The 15,712-nt window shown below is 45.1% G+C and overlaps 1 protein-coding gene across 1 annotated transcript in view; it reads left to right on the top strand.

The window, feature by feature from the left end:
- Positions 1–5,682, top strand: part of TRIQK (triple QxxK/R motif containing) — a 28,592-nt gene extending 22,910 nt beyond the window's left edge. The window contains exon 4 of the mRNA XM_087825267.1: positions 2,268–5,682. Coding sequence (XP_087681393.1) covers positions 2,268–2,381 — 114 coding nt within the window. The 3' untranslated portion in view covers positions 2,382–5,682. The remainder of the gene's footprint in view (positions 1–2,267) is intronic.
- The last annotated feature ends 10,030 nt before the right edge of the window (positions 5,683–15,712 follow it).

Below are 15,712 nucleotides of genomic sequence, written 5' to 3'. Positions count from 1 at the left end.
TATGTTCCCAGTATAAGTCTACTTTATAGTGCAATTATTTGTCTTTTTACAAGCAGTGTGGAATTTGTTTCTTTTTATGAGAAAATTTTTTCTTAGATTTCATTTATAATTTGAAGTATGTGCATAGTATCTGACATCAGAACAATTTTTTTTTTTTTTTAAGGCCAACATATTTTGATTTATGAGTCTATGGGAGAAAAGCTTTAACTTTAAACATTGTTTACTTTGCTTGAAAATTTATGTAAAGAGCTCATTAAAATAATATGAAACTTTTTAGAATCAGAACCATGGAGGTGTTTTACATTTCAAATCTGGCATACTAATTAGTTTGCCCTGTCACAGTTTGATTACGTTGTCATTTTAGCATAGGGTTTTAAATAACAAAGTTTCTCTTAGCAATTGCTACTTAATGCTATTTAATTTCCCCAGTGAGTGATTTTATCCGTATTGATAATGTCAGAGAAGCAACCAGGGACTAATGAACATCAAACATGTTTGGCTCTTATCTGGTTGATACGGGATGGCCATAATATCATAGTGTTTTATCACTTCATAACTTATTCTTTAAAGTGAATTATAGTTACGGTCTTAAAATAATATAAATCTATAGAATAGCTGCATGGAATAGAAAAATCACAGAAGTGACAACACCGAACACAAAATACGGAGGCTCAGGGTCAGAGCGCTCCTGCCCCTTCCTCCCCCCACGGCCGAGTTCAGGCTGGCGCGGGGGGATGGAGATCGTGCCCGTGCTCCCGGTGTGGCCGGAGGGCTCGGTAACAGCGAGGATACGTGACCTTGAACTCCGCACACGGGAGGCATCTGTGAGTTGTTAGCATGCTGAGAAAATGTTTCCTTGCATTACTTGTTACTGGTCTGTGTAAGTGAGACTTCCCTCGGTGTTTGTCCTTGGCCCGAAGGCCCCGTTGGAGCTCAGCCGCATCGCGTGACTGTATCACGGCGGGAGCGCGCGGCGTTGCGTGGGGATCGCGTCCTGTAAAGCATCCTTACGGTTGTCAAGTTTCGGAAGCAGTGCACGACTTTAATATACTTTATAAGTTACATAGATCTTCAGTCCTTGTTATTAACTTAGATTACCGTAAGTACTAGGATGTGTAGAGCCTGTGGACGATGGACAAGACGGGTGGCCTTGGGGCGCACGGAGAAACCGCTTCCAGACGGGGCGCGTGGGGCGCGCGCGCCGGAGAGAGCGCGCCGGCGGGAGGGGCGCGTGGGGCCCGCGGCCCGGCCTTTCCGTGGACGCGCTTAGGGCAGGAAGCGCCGCGAGGGGCGCGTGACTTATAAACGGGCCGCCGAGGCCGCGGCTGCGCCCCGCGTGCCGCCCGTGGGCTCGGGGACGGGCCGCGGGGCGCCCGTGGCGAGGCCCGCCGCCTGCCTGCCGCCGCGACACTGCTTCAGGGGTTACAGAGCCACCGAAAGTGCCTTTGGGACGGCACTGTCTGCTTCCTAGGGCTCAGAAGGAAAAGGTTGTCTGAATTTGTTAGTTTATTCAGAAGGTTTAGTTGACAGGTGTAATCATAATAAAATAAAAAGTTTAGGACCAAAACTTCTCTTTTGTGGAAATAAAATATTCCAGTGTCAACCAGATCCTTCTAACATCCTTCCGATGAGCCAGCTGGAAATATTTCATTTTTTATTCGTTTTTATTTCTGATTTAAAAGTAACCGGGCCGGGGCGGAGCCCTGAGCGCCTGCGGCCTCTAAGTGGCTCGTGTCGCCCGCTCGCCCCACCCTCAGGGCCTCTCCGCGCCCGGCGCCCCTCTGTTACCGTAGGAGTCAGAATACGAAAGTTAATGCTTAGTAAAGGTGCTTAACAGGCATAATCTAGCTTCTTCCCACTAGAAAAGAAATACTTTTTTTAAAAGATCTGTGCCTAGGTGCTGTAACCAACTAAACTTACTGAAGCAAGAAGTAGAATTAAACACAAGCAGGGAGCGAGCAGATAAGCCTTGTGGGCAACAAGGTACATTGCTTGTCCCCAACAGTTTGATATCCGAGCTATGAAAATGTATTTAAAAGTATAAATGTTAATTTTGCTATTAGTGAAACACAAATAAATAAAAATAACAATAGAAATGACACTCAAAATATGCTCCTTAATGCCAAAAAGTGTTAAAATGAATGCGTTGTTACTTTCAAAGTGTTCGTTCTAGACTGGAATTATGTGGTTATTTTATCTGATGAAACTGGTCACACTCCCCAATCTCACTTTATCAACTTCAAGTCTGCTTTTTGTTTCTTCCCCAGGAAGTGGGCCTTATCCTTGCAGCCATATCCGCCCTCCTGCTGGCTTTCTATGCTTTCTTTTATCTCAGACTGTCCGCAGATGGCGACCCTGATCTGGAACCTGACGAAGAGTAGCCGAGCGGCAACCAGTGCGTTACAAGGAGACTCTTTTGTACAAGGACCTTTTGGAAACAATGCCTTCCGAAGTACTGAAACGACTACATCTTTTCTGCTGGTGTTTTCAGTTTGCAGAAACCTCTTTTTAAAGAGTTACCTAGTATATCAAGAAAAGAACCTTCACCCAGCAAAGTGGTGTAATGTATGCTCCCGAACCCTTTCATAAATCTTTCTACTCACACAGGAGGCCTGTTCACGGTGCATTTAGATAAAAGGGAAAACAGATCCCAAATCCTTCAGATGTTTTAACCAGTCTGTGTGTATAACTCCGCATCACTTGCCGATTACTAAATCTGTTTTTGTTCCACGCATGTTCAGAAGTAAAAGTATATATCCTTATTTACAGAAACACACTCAGATCACATTCAAAGCTGGAGAAGGGACGAAAAGTCATGGGAAATTTTCCATTTTATGAAGAAGTCCTGCTTTCTTTCCAGGCATATTTTGTGTCATTAGAGATACGATCTGCACATACAGCTACAGTAATCTTTTTCCTCCATGCCAACTGTTCAGTGCACATGTGCTCCGTCAGAGATGGCACCTGGATGACAGACGCCAAAGAGCCACATATGTCTCGAAAATCGAGCTCCTTTCCTCGGAGGCTGTCTAAACTGGTGTAAATAGGAAGCTCAGTTGATCTTGGTGTTAATTAACTTATTAGTCTATTAATATAAACTTGGAATTCCATTTTAATGATGTTCTGGCTGCTTGCGGTATCGGTTTGCTTCTCTTGTTGGGGCTTTATAAAGTAGCAATCTGTGATTTAATTGTAGTCTTTTTCACATAATGGTAACAGTGGAAGTCCTGCCTACTCAGAGCAATTTTCATGGGTTATCTCTTAAAGCCGAACAATGCAAAGTTATTTTACAAAATTCCATTCTGTCTCTTGACAGATAACCAATTAGAACTCTTTCATGGAAAGTAAATAGAAGAAAATATGTGTCTCATTACTGGCATATGCAGTTTTCTGTCTAGATAATTTTTCAAGCTATTTTGCATTTGTTACAATATAATGACAAATATATTCAGTATTTTTACTGGTAATGGAATTCTTCATATTTTTAGAACACATGAATACATAAAGCTTAGAAAATGGAAGAATATGTTTACTGTTAGAGTTGTCAGCTACTACCTTATGTAAAGATTTTTAGAAAAGGAATAATTTGAAACATGCACACAAAATGTTTTGTAGTATATACACTCTATTTGTGAAGACTAAATAAAATGTTAAGATTGTCTCCATACTTGCCAAGGGAAGAAAGCTTTTGGAAATACCCTACATATTCTTTCAGACTTCTGCAGATAGTGGGTGTGACTACAGCGTTCTGTTCTGCAGAATGTTTTCAAGCAGCATAATTAGTCATCGGTGTGAAAACAGCCAAAATTTCCAATATCCTCACAAATCATTTATGCCAAACATCTGAGGGCAAAATTTAGACAGTGTTATTTACTGGATCCTTCCCCTTGAAATCACAAACTCGGAGACAGACCAAGAGTTCGTACACGCTCACCCAGTAGACCAGTCCAAATGGCATTTCTAGGAAAGGGTACAGCGTTCAATGCCATGTGGTATGTCTGTCTGTGAAGTGGGTGGTAGGGGACTATGCAAGCTGGCATTTTGGATATGATGAGCCTTTTACTTTCCCAAGTGACGTGCCACATGTCAAGAAACACTTTTCCCCCATTCCTATTACGTTTATGTGAACAATTTTCATTTCCTTCTTTCCCCTCCCATGTGGTATTAACGACAATCTTATTAAATAAAGTTATTGCTAATTTCAGTGTTGATTTAAATGACAGGATATGTAATAATTGTTTTATTAGATACTAATTCAAGTGAGAGCAGAATTTGTAGTGTATGAAATAGATGCTTATACCTTCGGAAAATGTTTGAATATTCATTACCCTGGAAAAAACAACATTACTCTCCAGTTCTACTCTGGAGGTATCTTTTGGGGGGAAAAAATGTTCTCTCTTTTTAAAAATTTAAGGTGTAGTTAATATGTAATATATTAGTTTTAGGGGTAGGACACAGTTATGTGACAAAAACTTTCTTTCTGATAGTCATAAATATTAGTCTAAACATAGTATAATTGTGGTCAGTTTCATGACCCAGTTTTCTGATAACCCTGAACCTGTGGCTAGTTCATTTTTGTGGACTCATGACAGCCCCAGATGACAGCCCCAATGGCTGAGCTCTGGCTTTAGTAAATAGCAGGTAAAGTGAGACAACATCTGTTTACGTAACACTGTTTCTGTGGAGTGCAAATATTTCATTCTCACACTCACTGGGGAGCAGCCAATCCTCTGGAGAAACCCCAGACCGAAGTCTGCTTTCCCTCTTTGACGAGGGGCTGGTCCGCCCGCAGTTTCTGGGGACTGCACTTTTGAATAGCAAGTGGTGTTTGGCATAAATCTGAGACTGGTGCCAGATTCAAATTTTAAGTATGGGTTTTTCCCCTCCAATAATCGACTGCTCAGAGTAATCCAGAAGACAAAAAGAGAAAAAGTATAGTGACTTTTCAGAATGTTAGAATCTGTAACATGCTCTGCAGAATAAATTGCAACTCATGCCGCAGACTTGCCATGTAGCCTGTGTGAGTGAAGCCTGAAGGGTTGGCAGAGAAAATAAAGAATGTAAAATTCATTTGAGAAGAAACGTAAGAATATAACCTCATCTAGAATTTCTGTTTAAAACAAATGAACAAAAAGCCTAACTTAGCACCAGCATAGGGGTTACTGTTTTAAGGTGGCCAAATACTTGGAGATTTTCTATCTTTTCAATATTTCATAGAGGTGGAATACTCTCGTTCCAACCAGTGATGGCGAGATACTGATGTTCTTACTCCTTTTTAGAATTCCAGTAACAGTGATCCGCACATATTTAATAAGTGCATGTCAAAATTTCAGTTAATGTTTTTCAGTCCCCTCAGAATCTGGCATAGGTTTTGCATGTAGCGGATGATCAAAATTATTTGCACTTAATAAATAAAACTTAAAAATCACAATGTTTCTCAATCTTAACATTCAGTATTTATGGCCACTGGTTGTACTGGGACATATATGCGTTTCTTACTGGTTTTCTTTAATATCAAGACAACTAGCACTACATCTACTGTGGAACAGAGGAATTGCTCTTTTCTAGTTCATCAGATACACTGTTTTTATCTTAGTATTGTTAAGCCATACTTAATGTTTTCAATGTAACTTAGTATACATCTTCATTCCCAAAGAAAATAAAACTAAATTTTCATTATAATGCTTATGTTTATACGATTGCTAAAGCACTGTGTTTTCCAGATTCTAACATTTATCGTCATTGATAATTCAGTAGTGCAAATTATGCTTTAGATAAATACACTTCAGAAGCAAACTTCTATAAACTTACATTTTAAATTTTAATGTTTTTTTTTCCGTAACACAAGGCTGTCGAGCCAGAGACTATCTAAAATAAGTTGCTTTCCTTCTTACCAACAGTTAGGCTTCTTTGCTCACCTGAGGCTTGTCTGGGAGCTTCCCGCGCCCTCAGCAGCACGCCTTCACTTGTCGGAGCAGCTCCAGTGGAGCCGCGACGGAGGATGGTCGCTGGAGTTTGTGCCGTTGACGCCACATCTGGGCCCGCGGCAGCCCACGGTAAAGAGCCGTGGCGGATGCTTCCGGCGCCCACAGAAACAGTCTTACTGTTTCGTACAGGGTTTAGCTTATACAGGTGAGTGCAGAGGGAGCTGGGAGGGCCGCTTAAAGAACTGTCGCAGTGAGGAAATTCCAGCGAGTCCGTACATTCATGGGGAACGTGGGGCTGCTGCTGGTTTCTGCAGTGGCCTCCCTGTTGAATTTTTTTTTTTTTTTTTTTTTATCACCAGCAACAGACTTGAGATCCTTATTTCCAGAAAAATAAGATACTTTAAATGCCAGAACGTTTTTTGATGACAGCACCTCCCTCTATTCTTTGTCCTTTAAAAATAACAACCGATCTGGTGGGGAGGCAGCCAAAATTGGAGGTACCAGTGCCTCGCGAACAGATGTCACACCATTATTTTTTAGCTCGTTTGAATGCATAAACATGCTAAACTGTGAAGTATTACATTTTAGAATTTTTTCATTAAAAAAAGAGACAGTCTGTTTACTGTCCTAATTGAGACAACAACCACCCCGTAGTTGCCAGTTTTGGCAGTCGTAACAATGAACTGTAAATATTTGGACCAACCGAGTACATGGTGACTGTAAAGGCTATAGCATGTGTAAGATTCTGTTTTTACGGACACTCATCCTAGCCCGCCCCCCCCCCCCCCCCCCCCGAGTTCTTTAAGTACAATTGTTTCTGTCAGTCTGGAGTTTCACGGTGAGCCTAAGGGATGGATTTCAGTGTCTGGCTTCATTCTGGCATATAGTCCTTCTTGGCATTCGACCCCTATCTGCCTGTAACGAGCTCCTTCCATTGAACGTGCTCAGGCCTGACCTGCACACGTCGGGGATGACGTGAGATTCAGAGGCTCCTCCTTCAGTTTTCATATTTATAAAGTGAGATTAAAAACATTTGGAAGTCTCTTAAATCTCAGCAGTTCATTTGTTGAAAGAAGGCTCATAGATAAACAGGGTGAGATAGAACCCTGGCAGTTACGGCCGTGAGGGGGTCACAGTCTTGGCCTTCGTGAGGATGCTTTTCACAGGAGAACAGCCTGGGAGAAGTTGATGGGCCAAAGAGAGACAACCCAGACGTAAAAGCTACGGATCACTCGTACTTTCCAAACCCTTGTCATGGACAGAAGTGGCCTTCTAGGCGTCTTCCTTGCGCTCGCTCCCTCCGCCTCTCCCCTCCTCTGCCTCAGCTCTAAGTCCAGGCCCTCGCCAGCATCTTTTCTTGGGGTAGATGCACCTCGCTTCTCCGTGGTACTTCCTCATGTGCTCTGTGGCGGCGGCCTCCGCTCCTCCTTGCAGTCATCCTTGCTCCGTACCCGTTTCCCCCGCCTCTGACCTTCCCTGCTTCCTTTCTAACATCACCAGCCACACGCATGGCACGAAACTGGAGACACTAGTATCACGAACCTCAAGGCTGCCCATCGCCTACTTTCAACAATTACCAATATTTTTTTGCCACTTAACGTATTTCCCGCATTTTTTGTAACCTGAGGTATTTGAAGGCAAACCTCAGACCCGGTGGCTTTACCTGTGAAGACTGCAGTGTAAGCCCCTGACGGGCGCTCCAGCCTTGGATTCCCGGCGTTACTGAGAAGCCGCCGTTACGGCTGACGCAGTTAAATCGTCACTGCTTGGCATGTGCCAGGCCGTATTCACATGGCCCTCGTTGTCCCTAAGACGTCTGCTTATAATAGGCTTTGAATCAGGATCTGTACTGCACTTGGTTGTATATCTCTGACATTTCTTTTATATGGTAACAAGCTGCTTTTTTCTTCCATGCTGTGGATTTGCTGGGGAAGCTAAGTTACGTGCCCTTTTGAATGGTCAACATTCTCGATTTGGTCTCTGCTGTCCCTGTTTTCTGTAACCTATATTAGGTCAGATTAGATCCTGATAATTTTGCTGTTATTTAAGGCAAAAATATTTCCTAATACTTAATGAGCCACACGACATCTGGTTGTCTCACGGCGATGCCGAAATTTACCAGCGGGTTCATGTGGTAATAACCTGATTGCCTGCAAAATAAGGTTTTACATCAACATCTTACCTAAAGCTTTGGGCATCTATTTATAATCGTTTCCTAGGATCGTTACTTTATTAGGCATTGCAGAACGGCAGCTTTCTACCATTCTTTCGGCACTATTAAGTGGAATTACCAAAAATACCTTAAACTAGATCTCGTGCAGGAAAGGATAGATGAATACTTGAATTTTATCCGATTTCAGACTAATGGGTCAGCCTTCTCTAATGGTGACCAATGAAGATTTGCCACGGGTGTTCCTGTTACTGCTTTCGTTGTCATTGTAAAGTCATAGATTTACATATATGATGCATATTTCAACCCATGGAAATCATCGTTCTTTTCAGTACTGAAGTGAGAATTTCATTATCATGTTAGAAGTATTCTCATTAAAATCATGAAAGTTACGCTATTACATGATTTTACATTTTTTTCAAAGCAATAGCCAGTGCAGTCAACAGGAATAAGTGGTAAATATGGAAAATATCTAATCTTTGCAGGTTATATAGTTGATTGGAACCGAAGAAAAACTGAGTAAGATTTACATAGCATGTGTCATTAGAAAATAACAAAATCAATAACTTTATACAGTAATTACAATAATTAGTTAAATATCATAATATATAAAGTACTTCCCAATCACAATCAAAGTTATGAATTGTATAAAAAATAAGCAAGAAATATGATGAGCCTTCACTGGAGAAACGGACCTTTACAGGGTAAAGTTTTACTAATAAAACTTGAATAAAAAAGAGGCTAACTGTCTCCTAGGATGAGATGACTCAATATTGTATAAATAAAATTTTTCTTCTAATCTGGAAACAGAAAAGAGAACCTTAATTCACCAGATACTCAAGTGAACTATAAAGTTACATAACTAAAATAATATCATAGTCAAGGAAAAGTAAACAAACCAAAAGAAAAAGTGCAGTGTCCAGAACTAGATTCAAATAAAAATATTAGTGTGTCATGTAAAAAGATAACATTACATTTATTGAAACAATATTGCTAAATATTCATTTAGAAATTAAAAGATACCTATGCCATGACATCTTCAAACAAGATTAATTTCTGATATCTCTGGTTTCTACATGAAATAAATGAAACCATAAAAACTATTAGGAGAAATGGCAGACATTTTTAGAAAATTTAAGCAGGGAGATTATTTCTCGGTATGGATTCATGAGTCTGAAGTCATAAAGGAATCACTGTTGGACTATAACACATTAAATTAAACTATCACATGCAGCCCGCCGCCCGGTGTTAATTAAGGATGTGAGGAGACAGTCTCTCGTATACTGCTTGGGGGAATGGCAGGCTCGCTTTCTGGAAGACACCTTTGCAGTGCACATTAAAAGTCTTAAATTTCATATATACTTTAGAAACATTTCAAGATAACAATGCCTGTAACGTGCAAAACTGTACACAGTATGTCATCCACAGCATGGTTCATAACAAAAAAACACAAAGCAATGTCATTGCCCAACGTAGTCTTTAAAAATGAACAGCGTTACAGCTACAAAATAAAATGTGATGGATTTATTAAAATAACATACTTCTGACAAAGAGGTAAAAGCAGTTACAAAAGGTTACGTGTGATATGATTCTGTTTGTTTGACTAGCCATGTCTGTGTGTCTGAGAATGTGTTGGAAGGATCTTGGCAAGAAGGCAAGGGCGCTTGTCTTTGGGTTTTGGGTCATCAGTGACGTTTACGTCTCCGTGTTGGGCAGAACCCTCAGTCCCCACATTCAGGGAGGACTCGACGGGAACTGGCTGAGCGAAGGTCGTTTGTTCATGCCTCTTGGTGCCCACTGTCAGCTTCTTCCCTCCTCTACCTGAAACCGTTTCTCTTGTTTAATCTGGAGCATGCCTACATCTCTCTCCTTCAAGATCTGTCTGTTTCCAGATTTTCCTGGACTCACCCTCTCAAGTTCCCGACACCTCCCACCCAAGACTAAGTTGCGTGACGGTTCTCTGTCTCTCACAGAATTAAATCCATGATAAATATTCATTTTTGTGTCTGATTCTGGACTCTGGACTGGACTGGATTGGACAGGTTCCTAAGGACTCTCAGAACTGGGATCTAAGGTCCCTAAGGGAGGACCTTTAAGGTGTTGCTGTTAGATGGCACTTTTATCCCCAAGAAATTTTAGAAACACTCTAAGACAAAACTCCTAAAGCATAAAGGATTTTCTTTAAATAGTATGGCCCTCCTGTACATACCTTTTCCAAATTAACAAAACACATTCGAGAGCATTAAAAGAAATTTTATACAGAGGTAGCCAAATCATCAGACTTAGATACATAATTCTTAGAGGTTTTTGAAATTTTAATGTATAAATTATTTTTCATGAATGCAATGACTACATCTGATTCCCATATACTCTGTGTTTTTTAATCTGAAATAACTCAAAAAATGTTTAAAAAGCACCTTTTATAGCCCTGGCCAGTGCAGCCCGGTTGGGTGGCGTCTGGTGCGCGGAAAGGTTGCTGGTTGATTCCCGGTCGGGCACACGCCTGGGTTGCGAGCTCGATCCCCAGCAGGGGGCGTGCAGGAGGCAGCTGATCCACGTTAGGCTCTCACATCGATCGATGTTTCTGTCTGTCTTCCTTTTTCTCTAAAAGTCAATAAACTATTCTTAAAAAAAAAAGTACATATTATATATGTACATGCATGTTGTTGCAAGAATAGTAATCAGACAAACACCCACGCAACTAGTGTCCAGCTTACTGACATTTGATATTGTCTGGCTATTTTAATTTTTGCCATTTTGAAGAGTATATAAAGGTATTTCATTTTTAAATTCTCATATTTCTAATTACGTTTGTCATTGTACATCATTTTATCATTGATTCTCTAAAGGCTTCCAAGTTTACTATCCTGTCATCTGTAAACAGAGATAACTTAAATTGCTTTTTCCAGTCCTTATTATTTGGATTTTCTCTTTTATCCATGTATTATTTAATAGAAATAAAAATATATATGTTTACAGGTAGAAGGGCCTGTAATTTAAATTTTAATGTTTAAGTTCAAGTTCTCCTGCACCGTAATCAGAGTGTTGTTTACAGTAGCCCTCTTTTACGGGCCTTGCTGCTGTGCTCTGCTTGACCTGACACATAACTGGTTTTTGTGAATGATTCATGTACCTTAAAAAGCTGGTGTCTTCTGTTATAAGGTGTTTGTGTCTCTATTTATGGGTAACTTGATTGTGATATTTTCTGCTTCCAGTAAGGCTGAAGGCTTGAGTCATTTGTGATTTTATTTACACTCTCTTTTGATACTATTGTTTTGGGGGAGGGCTTGAAAGATTCAGGTTCAGGAGGACACTGTTATCTACAGTCCCATAATTTCCTTAGAAGTGGAGTTTTGAAACTGACCATTTTCTAGGATAAAATCTCAAGTCCCCTTGGATTTATTTCCCAAGGTTTTATTATATTCTGAATTTAAAAATGTTTTTGTGTCTTTAGGTTGCACATCCCTAATTAGACTCTGTATTTTGAGGGGAGGGATCTTGTGGTTTTAATATTCACCATAGTACCTAGTATAATAACCTACACATTATAATTTCTCAATAAATACTGAATATTTAGTTATTAAGACTGTCATTTGTTGATCTAAATAAACCTTTTAATATAAGAATTTGTAAACAAAACATTTGGGTTACTTATATGCCTCTTAAAAAGACTTCTGATGTAGATTAATAGTGAGAAATATCTTGTAAAACAAATGTGCTTTTTAAAAATTTCTTAAATAAATTTCTTAAAAAGAAGTCATATTTTAAAGGAAAACCCCATCTGAGAACATAATCCCATGAAAAAAACTGGAAATAATAGAGTAATTTCTTCAACACATATTTTTCTCAATAGCTGCTCTGTAAAAAAACAAGTGAAAACCCATAAATTTTGTTCTTTATTTTAGCATGTGTAAGAATGAAAGCAACAAACAATAAGAAAATATAACGCATTATCGTAATCTTTATTCATTCATTTTATTTAAATGCAAATTACATGTTTTAATCATAAATTGCCCGGCGTCAGGTTGTTCCTGGTAACGAGCAGATCAAGGGATGGCACTTTTTAAAGACAATTCTCATAAACGATTCCCGGGCCGCTCTGGACACGCCCCGCAGCGCGGAGGTTTCCGAGGCCCGGCCGCCCGCAGATCTGAGCTGAGCGGTCATTTCGGAGCCACCTGCGGACAGACTTGGGCTCCGACCTGGACGGACAGACCTCTCCCCAGCAGGTGTCGGCGGCGGGACGGGCGCTGGGTGTCTGCCGCCTCTTGTCACCTGTCAGGGACGGTCGCGCCGTTTCCAGGGCCAGCGGGGACACCGACGGGACGGCGTCGCTGAGCGGCGGGTCCCCGTCGCCTCTGGTCCTGGAAACGAGGCGCCAGGGCCGTGCGCTGGCTGTGGACGCGGCGCAGGCACCGGGCCGAGCCCCGAACCCGAGGCCCGGGCGCAGAGAACGCTGCGGCCTCACCGCCCTGTGTGCGGGACCGCGCGCCCGCCGCAGGAGGAGGCGGAGGACAAAGGTCCGCGCCCCGAGGGGCCCAGCGCCGGCCCGCGGTGCCCGCCCGCGCCCCTCCGCCCGCCTTCTGTCCCCGCACCCGCGGCCCCGCCGCCCGCCTTCTGCCCCCGCGCCCGCGGCCCCGCCGCCCGCCTTCTGCCCCCGCGCCCGCGGCCCCGCCGCCCGCCTTCTGCCCCGCGCCCGCGGCCCCGCCGCCCGCCTTCTGCCCCGCGCCCGCGGCCCCGCCGCCCGCCTTCTGTCCCCGCGCCCGCGGCCCCGCCGCCCGCCTTCTGCCCCGCGCCCGCGGCCCCGCCGCCCGCCTTCTGTCCCCGCGCCCGCGGCCCCGCCGCCCGCCTTCTGCCCCGCGCCCGCCTTCTGCCCCGCGCCCGACTTCTGCCCCCGCGCCCGCGGCCCACCTGGTCCCGCCGAGGTCGGAACGCGTCTCCCGGCCCCCGCTCTGCGCGCTGGAGGCCTCAGGCCCAGCAGGTCCTCCTGCGCCCCCGGGCGCCCCTGGGCCGGGCCTCAGCCCCAGCACCCCTGAGCCCTTGGCCCGCAGGAGCCCTCGCCGGGATCCGTGTGAGCGCCCCGCGTGCCCACCGCGCCCTCCTTGCCCTCCGCCCCTCGCCCCCCGCCCCTCACCCTCCGCCCCTCGCCCTCCGCCCCTCGCCCTCTGCGCTGCCGGCCCGCCGGCTCCTTCCCGCTCTGCGCAGCCCACGGCCGGGTCTACAGAGCGGGGTCCGGACTCGGCGGAGGGCCCCCCCCGGAGCCCCCGCCGCCCCTTCCTGGGCACGTGGCTCGCCCTCGCCCGTCGGCGGGTCCGCTGCGCCCGGCGCTGGCTCCCTGCCGCGAGGAGAGGTGAGTGTCCCGCGTCACGGTGACCGGGGGCCGCCCGGGAGGGTCGCTTAGTCCCCGCGGGCGACCCACTCAGCAGAGCGCCGCGCGTGGCAGCACACGAGGCCCGGGGCGGCCACAGGCGCGCGGGTCTCGGCGCCCCGCGTCCCGTCCACGCGCGTCCACGCGGCTCCTCCGCGCTTCCGTGGCGGCCGGGACACTCCTTATGCGCCCCCCGCCGCCCCCCCCCGGGCGCCTGGCAGCCTCCCCGGAGACAGAATGATCGCTAATGAGTATTAACCGCGTTTAATGGAGCGTTAATAGTAACACGCGAGACTAGAGCGAGTGCAACTCACCGCTAATATTCCTCGTAGGACGGCTCCTCTCACAGCCCTAGGACTGGATGTGCCCTTGTGTCGGCCCCTTGCCCCAGCGCCGCCTGGGCTCGCGGCTACCAAACCATCACGGGCCGAAAGCGGCCAAAGCACGCGGCGGAGGCCGGGCCGGCGCCCCTGGGGGCCGCCTCTGCGGCGTGTCCCCCGATCCTCACCAGCTGCGTTTCCAACCATCCGTCCCTGATTCCTGACTACGGCCAAGTGCCCTGACCTGTTTCCGACTCTCAGAGCTAAATTTCCTCAGCTCCAGGCTTCCACAATTTCAAGTCTTCATAATTCCTTGAGGCTATCCAAGCCAGACTCATGAGCTGACGTTACGTTTCTTTAGGGTCCTAAATAGTATTTGAGAGCTAAGAGGCAGATGCGGCTGAGACATAGAAATTGTTACTTTAAAAAAAAAAAATAGATTTCAGGCTTCCATTTCCCCTTGGCAGCATTTGTCCACCCTTCCTATCTGCAGATCACTCAACAGCCAACGCAGAACTTCTCTACCAGCTGCTGATTATGAAATGACTATGGAATAAATTTCTATTCAATTTATTAGATTGTCATAGAGATCCTAACTATGTCTTCAGACTGCTTATTGATACAATTTAACAAATAAGCCGTGTCTTAAATAGCCAGAATCCTGGCGTTTCTATGGAAACGTTATTTTTAATTTATTTACTTGTAGTTGTCAGCATCTACTTGAGCAGCATCATTATGCACCCTGTGAAGAAGGCCAGGCGATGGCCACAGGTGCCTGGCACACGCCATGGCCGGGAGACCCACATCATTAGGATAATGACCATGAGTCGCCTTGCTTGGCTATGTGTTTGAAATCAAAGTACGAGGCAACACCAACACGAGTGCCATTAATTTAAGGTGCTTTCTATTTATTAAAGCTAATTGCAACTCTGGTTTACAATTAATAATTGCCCGAAGGATTAAAACGCTCATGTCACTTGACAGAGTGTCCATGGCACTGCCCCCTGGATTTAATATTTCCTGGAATGGACTCACTTGCCTGTGATGTTATAGCTGGAAAGAGTCTCGCTGCAAAGTAAGTATCAACAATATTTTGGCAACACCTCTGAAAGCAATTCATGATTTATATGACAGTCTATCCCGGCGTCTGATACGAAAGCAATGCAGCTGGAGGCTAATGAGTAGGTGCAGGTAGGATGCTCCATCCTGCAAGAGGGAGGCTGCCTGCTCCCTCCCCGGCTGCTGGCTGCCACTCTCATACTGATAGCATGTTGCCAGTGTTGCCACCTCATTAGAAAATGAGCTTTTAATTAACTCTGGAAGCTGTTGCATGGGCTTCAATAGGAGGCACACATTTGTACACATCTTGTTGCAGAATTAAACCACCCCTTCCAGAGCCTAATGGGCCTCTCCTGCCTTGCAGAAAGCAGCGGTCTAGCCGCGTGCAAGCAGCAGCTCCGTGGGTCGTGGTGGTCACACAGCCCCAGCCTGCTCCCAATTACAGAGAGATGTCCCTCAGCGCCCTCCCGAGCAGCCACTTGCTCCAAGGCCACTTGAGACATTAAACAGCCGCAGAGAGGACCTCTGTCCCAGATGCTCCCCTTTCACTCTCCTGACCCCCAACCTGGCTTTAATGTCCCATAGTCTGGCAGGAATGTGCCTTACCTCACTTTTATATTTAAACATCTCTGCCCAAGCACAGCGGTGATAAACCCACAGACAAGATAAATAGCTAGATTATTGCTCCGCCCCCCAGGGGAAAGTCATGCTGTCAGTTAGGCTAATGGGGGTCCCGGGTGTAGCTTTGGCGCGACCTAACACCAGGGAAAGCTTTGTGCTCCGTGGAGCTGCAAGGCCCTGAAAAGTGGCTCCGACCCGAGGGTGCCCAGTCAGAGAAGAGGGAAGTCAGGAACCTGGTGATTAATCT

The sequence above is a fragment of the Miniopterus natalensis genome, chromosome 16 (assembly GCF_054644295.1).
Source record: "Miniopterus natalensis isolate mMinNat1 chromosome 16, mMinNat1.hap1, whole genome shotgun sequence".
In the NCBI taxonomy this organism is placed as follows: Eukaryota; Metazoa; Chordata; class Mammalia; order Chiroptera; family Miniopteridae; genus Miniopterus; species Miniopterus natalensis.
This window is presented reverse-complemented; position numbering and strand designations above follow the sequence as displayed.